Below are 17,789 nucleotides of genomic sequence, written 5' to 3' on the forward strand. Positions count from 1 at the left end.
GAATCCATAAAATCCTATGAAACCTACTTTGCTAATGCCCACAATTTAAATGATAAGGGTCCAAGCATAGCAGGAGTTTCCCCAAAGTATTACGCCCCCTTAGCTATCTGACCCTGACTCAAAATAAGCCCTCATATTTCTTTGAATGTTATCTATTGTTTGTTATTACTGCCTGACAATGATTGATGAGCATGACATAGAGGCCCTGTATTTCTGTGCAAATAAACCCAATAAAAGCCCATTGAGGAACTGGCTTCTGCTCCTTCTCCTTCAGAGATTGACCACCTTTCCTCCCCAAGCAGATCATGTCTTGGCAGATTATTCTCATCAGCAGCAGATGGGAGGGCTCTGCAGGCAAACCTCCCCCACACCAGGTCATAGGGAAAGTTTGGCTAAAGTTATATGCATAAAAATATACTAATGTCTGCTGAAAAAAGGAAAGACATTGAAAGACTATTTTTTTGTGCCTTGGAGAAACAGTGATTAATTTCTAACAGGGGAGGAATCACAGTAAAAAATAAAATTGTCCTGAAATAGAGCTCACGACACTGTGGGACAGTCATTGCACTGGGCCTGACCCCGCTCCAGGGAAGACAACATGAGTGAAAGCAGCAGCGCAGTGCTGACCACCCAGACCAGGAGAAGGACGTGTGAACCGACTCACCCTGAGGAGTCTGAGTAGGACATGAAAGTGTCCTGGAGTGACAGGGATCCCCCATAAGGGGGCACCAGGACCGCCCCTAAGGGTGCACGTCGAGGAACAGGGCTGTGGGGAGGCAGGGTCTGTGTGTGATGGGACTCAGAAGCATGTCACACAGTGGTATGTCTAGGTCTGGGCACCAGGGGGCGCTCAGGGACTGTTCCTGAAGGTCTGGGGTCATCAGAGCTGGGACCTGTGACTTGGCACTGCCTGGTGCCCTCTGCTCAGGGAACACAGCTGTGACCTTGCCATGCCCCGGGTGTCACACAGGCTCACCCCTAACCCCCCTGAAATCCCCAGGCACAGGTACCTGACAGAGGGCGCAGGGAGGGATCAGAAATTGGGGGGTCTCATTTGCATGAGTGGGCCCTCCCTCTCTCACAGTATGAAGAGGGGAAAGGAGAGGTTTGGGGATGCTCTGCTTCAGCTGTGGGGCCACAGAAGGCAGGACTCAGGGATGGACTCCACCATGGCCTGGTCCCCTCTCCTGCTCAGCCTCCTGGCTCACTGCACAGGTGACTGGATAAGGGGACAGGGGAGGAGACCTTGGGAGGACACCTGGGGGTCTTCTTCCTGCTCCTGTCTCTGGACCCAGAATCACCATCTCTGTGTGTCTCCCTCCTCCAGGGTCCTGGGCCCAGGCTGTGCTGACTCAGCCGCCCTCAGTGTCTGGGAACCCAGGACAGACCATCAGCATCTCCTGCACTGGAAGCAGCATCAACATTGGGAATGGTTACTATGTGGGCTGGTACCAACAGCTCCCAGGAAAACCCCCTAAAACCGTCATCTATGATACTAGCAGTAGACCCTCGGGGATCCCCGACCGCTTCTCTGGATCCAGGTCTGGCAGCGTCGGCACCCTGACCATCAGTGGGCTCCAGGCTGAGGACGAGGCCGACTATTACTGCCAGTCCTATGACAGCAGTGGCAGTGCTCCCACAGTGCTGCAGGGCCGTGGGGAAGTGAGACAAAAACCTGCTGTCCCCTGCAGTGCAGTTCCCCGGTGCAGTCCCCACTCCTCTGAGAAGACAGCTGCTTTCTCGGTTTGCTTGGTCTGAACTCAGGTCTGAGACCCACCACAGGGGACTGTGACAGGAACATGTGTCACATCCTTTGGATGTTGCCTCTGAGGCCTGTCTGTGGCAGCAACACATTGTGCAGTTTTCTCAAATGCGGGGAAGGTCCTGTGTGTCAGGGGGAGGCTGTGTTGGGAACAGAGTCCCTCGTGGGTCAGCAAGAACCAGGGACACGATACCCAGCTATGTCCGAGTCAGTGCACATCAGGAAGGCCCAGAGTGTGTGTGTTGTTACCAACATGTCCCCTCTCGGCCTCCACCCTGCCCATCACTCATGACAGATCCACCCTGTGTCGCCCACGATCCATTCCCAGGGTCAGGTCTGGCAGCTCAGGGTCCCTGACCCTCACCTGCCTGAGAGCTGGGGAAAAGGCTGCTTCTCACACCCATCCTGTGACAGTGTCCTCTGTGCTCACATAGAGCTTCAGGCCTGTGGGACCTGAGACCAGGAGAAGCTGGTTCTCATATGCAGGGAGGGGACATCCCACCATGTGCCACTCAGGACACCTGTGGCTTCTGCTTCTGTTGCCGCCACCCTGGGCCAGGTTCTTCCAGGGCAGCCCCTGGGGAGTGGGTGTGCCTCTCCCACCCCCTGTCCTCACAGCACATCACACAGCCCCCTCCTGGACAACAGGTGTCAGACAGAACAGGAAGTCAGCTCCCCATCAGCTGGGGACACAGAGTGGCTCTGCTCTGAAGCCCAGGTGCTGGAATGGGGGCACCATCTCTGGTCACTTCAGACCCAAACTCTGACTGGGCGTCCTGCGTCTCAGTCAGTGACCACTGACTTCTTTCCTGGATGTTCCACAGCTGCCACCCTCTCGTTGGCCCTCACTGTGAACCCCTGTCCCTGTAGCTCCCAGGGAGAGGCCTGTGTCCCAGCTGCACTGGCCCCTAGGCTCCTTGGGTAGTGGCCGACCTTTGGGCCTGGGAATTGTCCACGTGTGTGTTCCCATTAATGCAAAGATCCAACCATGGGTTTCTTCTTGTTTAATTGCATTGTTGGTACTACCTGTGTGATTCTGAATGACAACGCAGGTGAAGTCACAGTGGCCAGTTCCCAGTCAGTGTGGGAATGTCGTCCTCCCGCCTCAGTAGATTAGAGCTGAGTGTGGGGCTCAGTCGTGTGTGTGAGGAGGGAGTGTGAATTCCTGCACTGCAAATGTGCCTGCTGTTCACACTGTGTGTGTTTTTATTACAAATATATTTCAATTTGATCAAAGGCTTTTCCTGAATCTACTGAGGTCATAAGATTTTATCCTTCCATCTATTAATATGATGTATTTTATTAATGGCTTGTCGATATGGCACCTACGTTGGATATCTGGAACAAATCAGCTGTGGCAATGCTGTATCTATTTACTGGTTTGATTTTGGAATCTCTCTGTTAGCATTTTGATTAAATCATTTGCATTAATAATTTGGTTTATTTCCTGTAATTTTCCCTTTTTTGTATTTTCCCTGTCAGGTGTTGGTTTCTCCGTAATACCTGCTTGCTGTAAGAACCATGAAAGCTCCCATTTCTTCGATGTTTGGAAATAAATGCACGTATATATCAAACACATTTGAAACATCCAGTCTCTGAAGGACTTAGTGTTTTTGCACAACTAACTGCACCTGATGCTCTTTTTGTGAAATAGTTCCATTGTAATGTGTTTTATTTTTTCTAAGGAAATTGTTCATTTTACTCAACTTCCTGAAACCTTTACTTATCTTCCTAGAAAAATCTGCATTTTAGCTATTTTTAATAACTTTTTTCATTTTCATAGTTTCCTCATAGCATTTTTAATTTTTTACATTATTAATTTTCACTCCAAATCTAGAAAGTGGTTGTTCTCATCTGTCATCTGACCGTGAATTCCATGTGCCAGTTACAGCTACTGTTGTGATGTCTCCTTCGGGTGTACTTGCATTTAGTGTGATGGGGAGATGCTGTTTCTCATGTGTCTTTATCATGTTCTTGTACATGGCAGAGTTCTCAATTTCTCACTCTTGATTCTTTTTTTCTTTTTAACTTATGGTAAATTCTCTACCAGTATTTTAACAAATAAGTGTCAAGAGATTTAAAAAACCCACAAACTAGTGGAATCTCTTTGTAGCCCAATCTGAGAGCACTTTCTTCACTCACCCACATTCCAACCTGAAGGTCAGTGGCACCTGGACGACCCCTTATAATGAAATCTTAGGGCTCAGGGACTCCACTGGGGCCCCAAGGAGGACCCCTGCCCCTTACAGGGCCTCTGTAGTGACAGCATCAGGGCCAGCCTGGGCAACACCACTCTGGGACATGAACTATAATACTGACATTGACCCTCAGAGGTGGAAACTGAGAGGGAAAATGTGAAGAAACCGTCTCCGTGTGGACAGAAACGTAAAGACTGTGTCCTCCCTCAGTCCCCAGAGTCCCATAAGCTGCAGAGACTGCAGCGGGTACCGTGAGGTGCAGCCTCTAGTCTGGTGCTCGCCCCCATGAATGGATTACAGAATTCGAGGAAGAGCCAGTCACTGGGAGATGGGACTTGGATGTCTTGGACCCTAGCAGAATAGCCTTGCTGTCACCACCTCCCCTGTTCCCCACCTGTCCTTTCCTCCCTCTAGGATGCAGCTTGCAGCAGGGCCCCATCTGCCAAGTGCTGAATCCTCTACTCTGAAGGCTCTGCCCTAGAAGCAGGAGGATCCTTCTTCCTGAGACACTCCTCATCAATCACAAAGCCCCATCTTGCCATCTACCTGGGGTCTGAGTATTATCTACAAAATGCTCACTCTACTGCAGCCCCTGCCTCACTGAAGCAACAAAATTACATCCTCCAGGGCCAACACCCGTCATGGAACCTGCACATGGTCCCTGCTCAGCTGCCCGGATAAAGGGCCTCCAGGACCACAGGCTCTGTCTCCCTGTGCACCTCCAACACGGAATCACCTGCCCAGAAGCACCAAGGCCAAACCGAATTGCATTCTTGCTCAGGGCTCTTTCATAAGTGATGACTTAGTTTGGAGGTGGGTGGGTGTTCATTCCTTTATTTAGATTACCTGTTCTATTTTGAGGGCAGTTTCTGTCCAAATGTTGTCTCAGTTGTTGCCATGGCCATCTTTAGGGCTGCCAGTCTTGTGTGGGTAGCTGTTTCTCTAAAAGTATAATCTGCAAAATCACCTCTTGAAGTTTGGCATTGAGAAGCACAGCCGGGACTCAGTGGTGTGATGGGTGCAATGGAGCTTTGTTTCCCCCAGTGTCACACCTGCCAGGTGGATGCAGTAAGGGGCAGGGAGCACTTCCCGTCCCAGCCTTCTAGTCGGGAAGCTCCTGCTCTTGCTGTAGGTCCATGTGAAGCAGACAGACCTGCCACCCTGCTCCCAGCCAACCACCCATATTTCCTCTCTGGCCTCTGCCAGTGACTTTTCTGTCACTTCTGCCCCAGTCCCTGAGTGCTGGAAGCCCTTTCTGGATTCTGAGGGTCTAAAGAAGTCCCAGAAGATGCTTCAAGCCAGGTCACCCCTCAGGGGTAACATCACCTGCTCGCAGCAGAGAGCCCTCCAGGAGAAGGTGTGCAGGGAGCAGAGAGCTGCCCGAGGTGGGCAGAGGCCCAGAGGTGACATGACTTAGTGAGCACGAGGGTCCAGGGTCTCATACAGGCTCACCCCTAACCCCCTTGAAGTCCCCAGGCACAGGTACCTGACAACAGGCACAGGGAGGGATCAGAAATCGGGGGCAAGGGGGGCAGATCTATTTGCATGAGTGGACCCTCCCTCTCTCAGACTATGAGAGGGGAAGGGAGAGGTGTGGGGGAAGCTCTGCTTCAGCTGTGGGGCCACAGAAGGCAGGACTCAGGGATGGACTCCACCATGGCCTGGTCCCCTCTCCTGTTCACCCTCCTGGCTCACTGCACAGGTGACTGCTTATGAGGACAGGGGGTGGCACCCTGGGAAACTCATGCTGTACTTTCTTGTTTGTCTCTAGACCCATAATCACAGTCTCTGTGTTTTTATCTCCCTCAGGGTCCTGGGCCCAGTCTGTGGTGACTCAGCCACCCTCAGTGTCTGGGAACCCAGGACAGAGGGTCACCATCTCCTGCACTGGAAGCAGCTCCAACATTGGGGGTAATTATGTGTACTGGTACCAACATCACCCAGGAAAGACCCCCCAAGTCCTCATCTATGATAATAGCAATCGATACTCAGGGGTCTCTGACCGATTCTCTGGCTCCAAGTCTGGCAGCTCAGCCACCCTGACCATCACTGGGCTCCAGGCTGAGGACGAGGCCGATTACTTCTGTGCAGCATGGGACAGCAGTGTCAGCGGTCCCACAGTGCTGCAGGCCTGTGGGGAAGTGAGACAAGAACCCCTGTGTCATCTGGGAGCTGGGTGAACCCTGCACCTGCTGCTGCTCAGGCTCGGCCTGTGCTCTGTGCCTTCTGGTCATTCTCTCCTGCTGTCCTGGGTCCAGGTTCCCCCAGGGAGCCTGTCTGAGAGGGAAGGATGCTTCTCTCCTTTCTGTCCTCAGAGTCACTCACAGCAGCACTTTCCCAGACTAAGAGTCTTAAATGACTGTAAAACTCCACTTACCCACAAGATGGAGACAGTTGACTTTCAGAGTGGTTTGAATTCATTATTTTTTGTAATGGTAACACAAATGTAACATTGTGTTGGACGCCTGACCCTACCATGGGGCCTGAGCACCGTGTGTGCTGTGGGTGAAGGATGAGTCAGCTGTTTGCATATCATATTCTAATGTCTTTCAGTGTAATCACTGCTAACCTGCTGTTTTGTCTTCTGATCTTTAGTACAAAATTTGGCTACTTACAAGTAAAAATTATAACAGATTGGTGGTTTCCAGAGGTGGGAGGTGAAGGGGGTGGCCCACATGGGTAAAGAGGGTAAAGGGATCCAACTCCCAGTTGTGAAATGAATGGGTCTGGGCACGTTGTGGACAGCACAGGGACTAGGGTGGGGATGCTGTGGCCATGTGTGTGTGAACGCAGCTACACGAGTGGACCCCAAACATTCCCAGCACAAAAAATAATACAAATCGTTACCAGGTATAGTGATAGAAGTCAACTAGACTTACTTAGTGATTATTTTGCAATGTTTATCAACACAGAATGACAACCTTGTACACCTGAAATGGACATCATGTTGTGTTCCAATTATACAGCAATTAAAAAGACACAAAAACTAAACGTAATTATAAAAATAAAGTCAAATTTTGCCCACAGCATCGCCTGCACGTGAAAGTGTATAGGATCTGTATTAATAACCTCCCCAATCTGAGAGCAACCGAGCACCTGTGCATGGATGTGCAGTCAGCTGTCTGCAGACTCAGCGCTGGCTGCTAGCGGTGACGGCATCCCCCCGCAGTGGCTTTCTTTTCAAGGGGGATGTTTTTCTGAGTAGGAGTCTAATGATGTCACACTTGGAAGAGAGCAACTGTAGAGAGAGCAGGAACACCTGTGGTACACATGGCTTTAGAAGGAGAAGAGGTCACTATGTGAACACAAAGTGTTTCTTGAGGAGTGAGAAAATTATTCTATGTGACCCTATGATGGCACTTGAAGGCACTACAACCTGTCAAACGCATTCAAAGCTGTGAAGCACAATGACAGACCTGAACATGTGCACATGACCTGCAGTTTAGGAGGTGGAGGGTCCCATGGTAGAGTGTGGAAGGTGACAGGGACCCATCAGTCTGCACTGTGAAGGCATGAGCCCCGCCCTGGGGAGATGAGGAGGAAAGTTACTGACTGAAGTTCCTGTGACAGTGAGGGCACCTGTCAGAATAACAGCAAAGGAGATAACAGTGCCAGGTGATAAAGTGGATTCCTAGGGGGCAACAGGTAACAGCGCGGGTGTGGCTGTGCTGCGCCCTGTGGTAACATAGTCACGTGAGTGGGTGGGCACGGGTGGGAGCCAGACTGCTCACTCTAGTAATAGAAATTGACACTTATCACCAGGGGGAGGAGCCTGACTGATTTAAGCTGTGACCTGTTAGAGCTGCAGGCAGCAGAGGGAACTCCTGTTCAGAGTCATGGAGGCAGGAGATTGCACATGGGAGTGTTTATAAACGTGCGTGTTCCTGCCTCACTGCGCTCCTCTGTGTTTCATTGTCCCGTCCTTCCACAGAGCTGAAAGAGATGGCTCGCCATGGTGATGAGTCTGCCTTTTGCCAGAGAGTGGCTCCTATACCATTCTCAGCAAATATGCACACGCGGTTTTCATCATCTCCTGTAAAACAGTTTGAGTGTTAAAGTCATTTTATTCTGGATCCTAGTGCACATTTGCTGTGTTTGATCACATGGAAAAGGAGCAGACAAGGTCAGGTTGGGAGGCCCCTGAGGATGGATGGCGGTGACCTGGGCACAGAGTCTCACAGGGAACCACGCTCTCCGTGTGGGGCTCACTCGTTCCCGGAGGAGATCCCGGCAGACAGTGAGGGGTTCACACCACCGCCAAATGGGCATCCACAGGGGTTTCCCTTCTCCACCCCCAAACCCCTGGACAGAAGGACCCCCATCTTCTCAGGCTCTGGGCTTTCCACAGGGAAGAGAGCTCTGGTCACAAAGGAGGGGCCAATACAAGAAAAAATGTGTGTCCAGCACAGAAGGGGACCTGCCTTTATGGGGGTGATCACTGCTCTGGACTTGCTCCTGGTCTCCGAGAAGGTTGTACAAGACACCAGACCTCTGCCCTGACCACAGCACAGCCAAGGAGGACACAGACAGACTCACCCCGGGGTGTCTGTGTACAGCAAAACGTCTGCCTTGAGATAATGAGGAAGCTGCTGAGGGCGGGGCTGGCCTGGCTCTAAGGCAGGAGGACGGGGCAGAGGAGTGGCCAGTGGAAGCTTTCTCTGCTCACCCTATGGCAGGGGACATGCCTGCCTGGGGCAGCTCATTGTTCTGGACTTGACACTAGCTCATGGGTTTATGTTAGAGACACCATGTCATTTGTGAGCACGGACAGCCCAGGGAGGGGAGGAAAGGCTCACTCTGAGGTCTCTGAGGACAGCACTAAATGCTAATGTGCCCTGGGGTGATGGGGAAGCCACAAGGTGGGACACTTGGCTTGGCCCTAAGGCAGTTTTCAGTGGACAGAAAGGGGAAGTCAGAGGCTGTGTTCAGGGGTCTGGTCACCACACACAATGGTGAGTCTGGGCCTGGGCACTAGAGGGCGCTCGAGTGTTGTTATTGAGGGAACTGGGTTGATTTGAGTTGGGACCAGCCAGCTGAGGCTTAGAGGTGTGACTTCCCAAATGCACAGGTCTCACAAAGCCCCACCTCACAGTCATGCACAGGGTCCTCAGGCAGGGCTAAGTGGTTTGGACTCAGGGAGGAGGCGTGGCTGGGGATTTGTTTGTATAGATGAGACCTGCTGTCTCAGAGTACAAAGAGAAGGGAGAGGTTTGGGGAAACCCTGCTTCAGCTGTGGGGCCACAGAAGGCAGGACTCAGGGATGGTCTCCACCATGGCCTGGTCCCCTCTCCTGCTCACCCTCCTGGCTCACTGCACAGGTGACTCCATATGGGGACAGGGGATGGGTCCTGGACAAACTCATGATGTGTTTTCTTCTTTGTGTCCAGACCCGAAATCACCATCTTTGTGTGTCTTTGTTTTGCAGGATCCTGGGCCCAGTCTGTGGTGACTCAGCCACCCTCAGTGTCTGGGAACCCAGGACAGAGGGTCACCATCTCCTGCACTGGAAGCAGCTTCAACATTGAGGATAACAGTGTGCAATGGTACCAACAGCTCCCAGGAAAGGCCCCCAAAGTCCTCATCTATGATAATAGCGATCGATACTCAGGGGTCCCTGATCGCTTCTCTGGCTCCAAGTTTGGCATCTCAGCCATCCTGAGCATCACTGGGCTCCAGGCTGAGGATGAGGCCAATTACTTCTGCTCAGCATGGGATGATAGTCTCAATGCTCACACAGTGCTGCAGGGCTGTGGGGAAGTGAGACAAGAACCCCTGTGTCATCTGGGAGCTGGGTGAACCCTGCAGCAGCTGTGGCTCAGGCTCGGCCTGTGCCCTGTGACTTCTGCTCATTCTCTCCTGCTGTCCTGGGCCCAGGTTTCCCCAGGGACGCTGTCTGGGAGAGAGGATTCTCCTCTCCCTTCCGTCTCTAATGTCACTCACAGCAGCACTTTCCCTGACCAAGCGACCAACTAAAACTGAAAGTCTGTCTCCCCTCCAGCTGGGGACAGTTGACTTTCAGACTCATTTGTATTAATATTTTCTTGTGATGTTCACATAAAGGAAACATTGTGTTGGGCCCGGAGCCTGTCGTGGGGCCTGAGCACCGTGTGTGCTGTGCGTGAAGGATGAGTCAGCGCTGCTGGCATCTCGTGTTGTAATGTCCTTCAGTGTAATCCCTGCTGACTGCTTTGTTTTCTCTTCCCATTTTTACTAGAAAATGTTGTGTTATAAAAGCATAAAATTAGAACAATTTGGTGGTGTCCAGACATGGGACAAGATGGGATGGTCCATGTGCATAAAGGGAGTGAAAAGTGACCAATTCCCAGTTGTGAAATGAGTGGGTCTGGGGACGTCGTGGACAGCACGGGGACTGGGGAGGAGATGCTGTGGCCGTGCGTGTGTGAACCCAGCTGGAGGAGCGGATCCCAAACATTCTCAACTCAAGTAATAATAAAAATTGTTACCATGTGTAGTGATAGAAGTTAAGTAGACTCATTTTGTTGATTAATTTGCAATATTTATCAACATAGAATGATGATGTTGTACAGCTGAAATAAATCTAAGATTGTATATCAATTATGTCTCAATTAGAAAGTTACAGTAAATAAAATGAAATTATAAAAATAAATCGGAATTTCTGTTCACAGAAACACCTGCATGTGAAAGTTTAAAGTGTCTTTATTAACAGTCTCCCCAGCCTGAGAGCAACCAACAGGCCGTGCGTGGGTGTGTATTACAGCTGTGTGTGGACTCACCCCAAGCTGGGAGCAGTCGTGAGGTCCTCCAACAAGGGGCTTGTTTTAAAAGGGCGATGTCATTTATAATGTGATCCTAATCATGTCACATTTTGGAACAGACAAAATTCTAGGGAGAGTGTGAACATCTGTTTTGAATTTGACTGTGTGAAAACAAAGAAGGAGCAACTGAATTATTCTACATGACAATGTAGTGGCACCTAAAAGGCACTACGACCTTGTGAAATGCATTGAAAACTGTGAAGCACAATGACAGACCTTAATGTGTGCACATGACATGCATTTTAGGAGGCTGAGGGTCCCGTGGTGGAATGCGGGAGGTGACAGGAGCCCATCAGTTTGCACTGAGAAGGCATGAGCCACTGCCCTGCGGGGCAGAGAGGGGAGGAAAGTTGCTGACTGAAGTACCTGTCACAGTGGGGGACACCAATCAGACTCACAGCAAAGGAAACTGCACTTAAAACTGTGCTCCAGGTGATAAAGTAGATTCCCAGGGGATACAGGTAACAGTGCGGATATGGCTGTGCTGTGCACTGTCGTTACATAATCACATGACTGGGGGGGGAGGGAGGCACGGGTGGGAGCCAGACTCCTCACTCCAGTAGTGGAAATTGACACTTATCCCCAGGGGGAGGAGGTGTGATTCTCCTGGCAGTGATGTGTCAGAGTTGCAGACAAGAGTATGAACTCGAGTTTGGTTCATGGGCACGTACGATTGCAGTTGGAAATATTTACAAATGTGCCTGTTCCTGCACTAGTTCACTCATAAATATTTCGTTGTTCTGTCCATTGAGTGGAATTGCACATGGTGTTGCCCAGTGTGATGAGTCTGCCTCTTCTCACATATTCGCTTTTATAACATTCTGAAACAAATAATGATGGCTTCTGTGGAGAAATGACTTTAGAGAGAGAGGCAGGAAGGGGGTGGGAGAGAGACAGGGAGAAAGAGGAGAGAGACAGTGAGAGAGACACACACAGATGTGGATGTTGCTGTTCCACTTGTTTGCACATTCATCGGTTGCTTCCTGTATGTGCCCTGAGCACAGGTCGAACCCACAACCTTGCTCATCGCGACACAACTAACTGACTGAGCTCCCTGGCCAGGCCCTGATTTATGCTATAACTGCAAATTGGTACCTTTGAACTTCTTCTCTCATTTCTGTCACACACTACCTACCTCAGCCTCTGGCAACCACCTGTTTGTTCTATGTATCTTTGGTTTATTAAGGGTTTTTTTGTTGATCAGATTACACACAAAAGTGAGATTACAGTTTCTGTCTTGCTGTTTGACTTACTTTATGAAGCATAATGTCCCCAAGATTTATTCATGTTGTCTCTGATGACAAGATTCCATTTCTCTCAAAGGCTCATTTGTACACTGATTTAACATTATATATTATGTATGACATGATCGTTAGCCATTCACCCATCAACAGATACTTAGGTGATTTCCATATGTTGGCTGTTGAATAACAATGGTGTCCTGAACCTGGGGCTGCATATGTCTCCTAGAGATGTTTTAGTTTTCTTCAGATAAATACTCACAAGTGGAATTCTGGACCGTAAAGTCATTCTGGTTTTAGGAATGAAGCCCAAGGAACCATGTGCAACCTGCTGAGCTGCAGAGACCAGCAGGGCTCTTGGGGCTTCAGGCCGTGGTGAGGAGTGTGCGCTGTAACCAGCAGGGGGCGCTGTGGGAGCATACTTTGCTCCCTACACAGAAGGGCAGCTAGGGCCCTTTACTCAATGGAGCCTAGGGCTGAGAGAGGCTGGAACTCACTGATTGTTACTCTGGTGAGGGGTCCTCTGTGGCCTGGCAGATCCTCTGAGCAAAGACCTTGGCATTGTCTCAGCAGGTGCTTCCTGCCCATGCTTTTTCTTTCTTTAATGATATTTTTCCATGACCATTCAGTCTCCCTTAATCACCCCTCCCCCCACAATCACCCTACTCTTGTCCATGTCCATGAGTCCGGTTTCCTTTTTGCTCAGTCTCTCCCTCTCTCTGACCCTCCCCCCTTAGCTGTCACCCTGGTCTCTATCTCAGAGCGTGTCTCTGTTTTCCTTGTGAGTTCAGGGTGTTCATTGGATTCCACATGTGAGAGAAATCATGTGGTATTTGTCTTTCTCTGACTGGCTTATTTACCCAGTGTAATATTTTCCAGGTCCATCCATACTGTTGTAAAAGGTAGAATTTTCTTTTTTAACTGCCGAGTAGTATTCCATTGTGCAAATGCCCCACAGTTGTTTTATCCACTCATCTGCTGATGGACACCTAGGCTGCTGCCATATCTTGGTGAGTGTAAGTAATGGGGCAATGGACATAGGGGTGCTTATGTTCTTTAAATTAGTGTTTGAGGTTCATTCAGATGCTCTGCAAGGACATGCTACCCTGATTGCACCCGATCTTGTCTGATCCTTGTGATTCTTCAGGGGTGAAGCCAACCTATAGCTACCTCTGTCTGGGGTGCGAGCTGTGCTCCAGCACCAGGGCTCAGGGAGGGGCTGGGAAGCCCCTGGATGGACACACATTTGCATGGACGGCCCCTCCCCTGGCAGAGGGAGGGGAGAAAAGGAGGCCTGGGCAGCCCAGCCCCACTGTGGGCTCAGGGGCTGTGTGCACCATGGCCTGGACCCCTCTCTTCCTCATGCTCCTCTCTCACTGCACAGGTAGGGACTGTGCTTGAAGAGTCCACTAACCGAGATTTTTCTTCTCTTGTTCAAAATAACCTTATGCTGGCCCATGCCGCATTCCTGCTGAGTTTCTGTGTTTCTCCAGGTTCCCTCTCCCAGCTTGTGCTGACTCAGCCACCCACCCTCTCTGGATCTCCAGGAGCAACAGCCAGACTCACCTGCACTGTGAGCAGTGGCTTCAGTGTTGGCAACTATGGTATGTACTGGTATCAGCAGAAGCCAGGCAGCTCTCTACGGTTCCTCCTGTACTACTACACAGACTCAAGTAAACATCATGGCTCTGGGGTCCCCAGCCGCTTCTCTGGATCCAAAGACACCTCGGCCAATGCAGGGCTCCTGACCATCTCTGGGCTGCAGCCTGAGGATGAGGCCGACTATTACTGTGCTGCAGATCATAGCAGTGGGAGCAGCTACAGTTACTCACAGTGGCTCAGATGACGAGGAAGTGAGACAAAAACCCCTGGGCCCACATAATTTGGCTTTGAGCTTCCCTTTCAGGTGATGGCCCCTGCAGGGGAGGCTTCTCTGTGCAACACCTGTCCTTGCGGGAGAAAGTGTAACCCACAGCTTAGGCCTGTCACCTAAGCCAGCCCAGGGAATCCCAGGAACACCCACGGGAGACAACAGAGCCCGAGGTCACAGGCCCATAGCATCTGCAGTAAATTACCATCAAAAATATTTTTTAAACTAAAAAAACTTAGCTTTACCCTCCAGTTCTATCTCCTTTACTGCTCACATAGAAAACTTTACCTCTGAAGCTCATGGCCACCAAACTTGAAGGAATTCTTCATCATAGCAACAGATTCTCTCAGACACCAGCTTTATTTCTCATGATTTACCTCAGTGCTAACACTGTCTGCCTGGAGCCAGTGTGAGATGCACAGGTCAGGGCTGCGTCCCACAGGCACTGTCCCCACTCAGATGCCAATCACCAACAGGAAGTCTGCAGACTGCCCCCAGTTTCTGTGGGATTTGGCTGTATCCAGGGGGTTCCCATGATCCTGCCCTTGGGTGTGATTAGTTTGCTAGAGCATCTCGTGGAACTCAGGGGAGCACTTACTCTACCACATTGTTAGAGAGTGGGATAAAGGACAGAGAGGAACAGGCAGATGAAGAGGTGTGTGGGTGACGAGGTCTGGGAAGGTCCTGAGCATAAAAGTGACTATCCCTGTGATGCTGGCATGTGTCACCCTCCTGCTGTGGATTCCTTGGTCAAATCAGAAGCTCCACAAGCTCAGACATTGGAGAATTGTATGGGGTTTTCACATCATAGACATGGTTAATTATTAACTGGGTCTCTCAGCCCTCCTCTGTTGTGAAGAGAGTGGGAGTGTGGCTCAAAATTCCAACCTTCTGATCGGGGTTGGTCTCTGTGGTGACCAAGCCCCATCCAGGAGCCCACCCAGAGTCACCATGTCAGGGAGAGGGACACTTGTGCCACCCAGGGCTTTTCAAGTGTTTCAGGATTTCTGCTTCAGGAATTAGGGCAGGAATACACACACACACACACACACACACACACACATTGCATTATGATTTAATGTAATTGCACAAAGTGTTGAAGTGACCACTCCTCTGGATTTCTAAGAGGAGGGTTAGGCACGCCTCCACACTCAGGTCTGCACTGTTCCATTGGAGCCGTGCAGTGAGTGTTAGAACATCAGGGACCCATTCAGAATTTCATGCAGCACCTCATATTAGGTGAAATGAAGGCAATCTTAAAAGCTCTGTGGCAAGTCCTCCTACTGATGCTTAATGCCTTTTTCTATGGGCAACTCTGGGTTAGACTGTACTGGGTGGTTAAGCTATAACATGGTGGTCACTGAGAATTTTGGGCTCTGGCTTCTACTCCCCCACCAATAAAGGGGGTGAAGTCACAATCACTTTGGTGACAACCAAAAATTCCCTTCACTTCCAAAGCCTCAATTTTGTTTCATATAAGATTTGTGTAACCAGCTGCTTTCCAGGTGACAAGAATGATGGTAACAGTTAATTTGACTATTACAGTTGTACTATTATTTTCTTATTTCAAAGAAACATTACAAGAAGATGCAAACATGGCCTTTAATAGGGATGTTATACCTGAACTTGACACCAAGCTCACCGATTTGAGGTTTGACGCGTATCCCAAGGAGTCTCCCAACACGCATTATAAACGACAGAATGAGAACATTTGTGTACAGCAACTCCCAGCTCAGCTCTGCGACTTACCCTCCCAGGGGCGGGCTGGGGGTATCTTACAGAGTCCAGTTCCCAATGAAGAGTGTTACAAAGGGCTGTGTATTCATATGGAGCAGCACATGCAAACATTTTTTGTTGGTTTATTTTGGTTTGTTTGCCTGTTCTAATTTTAAGGCAGCTTTTGTTCAAAAGATGTCTCAGTTATGGCCACAGCTTCCTCAGAGCTGCTAGTCTTGCAGACCTTCCCTAAAGTCAAAATCTTCCGCATCAGTCCGTTTTGTATGCTGTGCATCAGAAGATGGTCAGCCAGGACTGAGGGGGTAGATGGGGAATTGGTGCTTTGCTGCCCCCTAGAGTCAGGTATGCGAGGTTCATGCAGTGAAGAGGCAGGGAGCCCTCCCAACCCTAACCCTCCAGGAGGGAAGCTCCTCCTGCTCCTCCTCAAGGTCCCTGGGAACCAGACAGACCTGCCACCTTGCTCCTAGCTCATCCCCTCCTGTCCCTGTCTGTCTGTGTTTGTGACTCTGCTGTCACTCCCATCCCCCCTCCCTGAGTCAGGGAGGCTTTTTCCTGGATCCGAGGGTCTAAGGAAGCCCCCTAACATGCTTACAGCCAGGTAAACCATCACAGGTACCATCACCTGCTGACAGCAGAGAACTGTCCAGAAGATGTGGCGAGAGAAGGAAGCTGCCTGAGGTGGGCAGAGGCCCAGAGGTGATGTGACTTAGGGAGTCTGTGTGTCCAGGCCTCAGCCCAGGGTGGGAGCTCATCCTGGACAGGCCCTGCCCCCTCCGACCATCTTCTCAGAATTCTTCTCTTCTCACTCGGGGAGCTCACACCCAGGGGCCCCGCTGACATGGAGTCTGGGGGAGCCCCATGGTCCTGGAGCTGTTGCTGAGGTGTCAGCAGCTGTGCCTGCCCCCAGGGGCCGCCAGAGCCCCTGTTCCCGTGCCCGGGGTGGAACCTGGTAGCTGCAGCCTCTGGGACATAAAATCACCGAGGGTTCCTTTCTTCTCACTGGCTCCTTTGACTTCTTCATCTGTGGATCAGGAGAGACATGTCTTAAACCCCGCCTTGTGTGGTAACCCAGGAGTAAAGGAGGGGACACATTATCACTGTAAAGGAGAAGAACACCCTCTGTGCTAGAAATAGAACTGCTAACATTTAGAGATGAAAACACAATTCCACCAGGAAATGTGTACAAAATCTCAAGCTGGAAAAACTTTCTGAGCTGGAATAGCAGAAGAAAAACCAGATATGAATCCTCTGTGCTTTACCAGGTTGTAAATACTGTGCTCTTTGACAGACAATGTGGACAGAATGGCAACCTCAGCCACAGACCATTTGCAAGTCGTGTATCTGATTTAAACAAAAAAAAACTTTAATGTAGGCCACTTAGTGCTGAGAAAGTAATTTCAAAAGAAGCTGCCCCGAGTATAATATGAAGATGGGAAACAAGCACGGGGAGAAATGCTCGGCCTCAGAAGGTGTCAGTGACGTGCGGATGAAGCCACAGGAGATGGCGCCACACTTCTAAGAGTGTCTGAAGGTCCCGTGAGTAACTGGGCAGAGTGCGGGCCGGGACATGGCACAGGTCCTGCTCTCAGGTCCGACTGGTGGGAGCCAAAGTCATGGAATCGCTTTTCAAGGTGGTCTGGTACTTCCTCAAACGTTACAGACGTGCCTCCGAGCACGTCCCACTGCCGCGTACCAGAGAGCAAGGCGCACACACTGCACGTGCTCACCCTGGGGCCTCACAAGCACTCAGAGCTGCTGTCCTTCCAGTCTCCGCAAACCGGAAATGACCCCGATGTCTCCGTGGGCGGGTGTTGAAAGGCCTGGTGCATCATCCACAGACTGGGCACTGTTAGCAACGAAAAGACATGGATGTACGATGTAGTGTGGGTTCAGTTTCTAAGTGCCAGATGAAATATAAAGACAGGGCATAATATATTATTTCAAATGTATGCCATGCTAAAATAGGACATTGAATGTTTGTGGGGGAAATGCAGATCAGTGCTGGCCTGGGAACTGGGGAGATGGGTCTGAAAAGAAAGAAATTTGAAAGACTATGGATCTGTTTGTGAGGTTGACAAGTACACTCATTCTCTTGATGAATTGGTGTTGATTTCTCAGGTTTACACAAATGCCAACCTTATGAAATGGTGCGCACTGTATGTGCAGTTGGTTCTCTGTCAAATA

At 50.3% G+C, this 17,789-nt stretch overlaps 4 gene segments (V, D, J or C); all 4 read left to right on the forward strand.

Moving 5' to 3' along the window:
* The first annotated feature begins 1,092 nt into the window (after positions 1–1,092).
* On the forward strand, positions 1,093–4,820 carry LOC114509446. The segment is given in 3 exon segments: positions 1,093–1,215; positions 1,328–1,630; positions 4,774–4,820. Coding segments are annotated over 3 exon segments (408 nt in total).
* Positions 4,821–5,541: 721 nt separating this feature from the next.
* On the forward strand, positions 5,542–6,159 carry LOC114509186. The segment is given in 2 exon segments: positions 5,542–5,662; positions 5,770–6,159. Coding segments are annotated over 2 exon segments (429 nt in total).
* Positions 6,160–9,232: 3,073 nt separating this feature from the next.
* On the forward strand, positions 9,233–9,756 carry LOC114509450. The segment is given in 2 exon segments: positions 9,233–9,278; positions 9,386–9,756. Coding segments are annotated over 2 exon segments (417 nt in total).
* A 3,534-nt stretch (positions 9,757–13,290) lies between these two features.
* Positions 13,291–13,844, forward strand: LOC114509184. The segment is given in 2 exon segments: positions 13,291–13,382; positions 13,492–13,844. Coding segments are annotated over 2 exon segments (399 nt in total).
* Positions 13,845–17,789: the final 3,945 nt, after the last annotated feature.

Source organism: Phyllostomus discolor, chromosome 13 (genome assembly GCF_004126475.2).
Source record: "Phyllostomus discolor isolate MPI-MPIP mPhyDis1 chromosome 13, mPhyDis1.pri.v3, whole genome shotgun sequence".
Lineage (NCBI taxonomy): Eukaryota > Metazoa > Chordata > Mammalia > Chiroptera > Phyllostomidae > Phyllostomus > Phyllostomus discolor.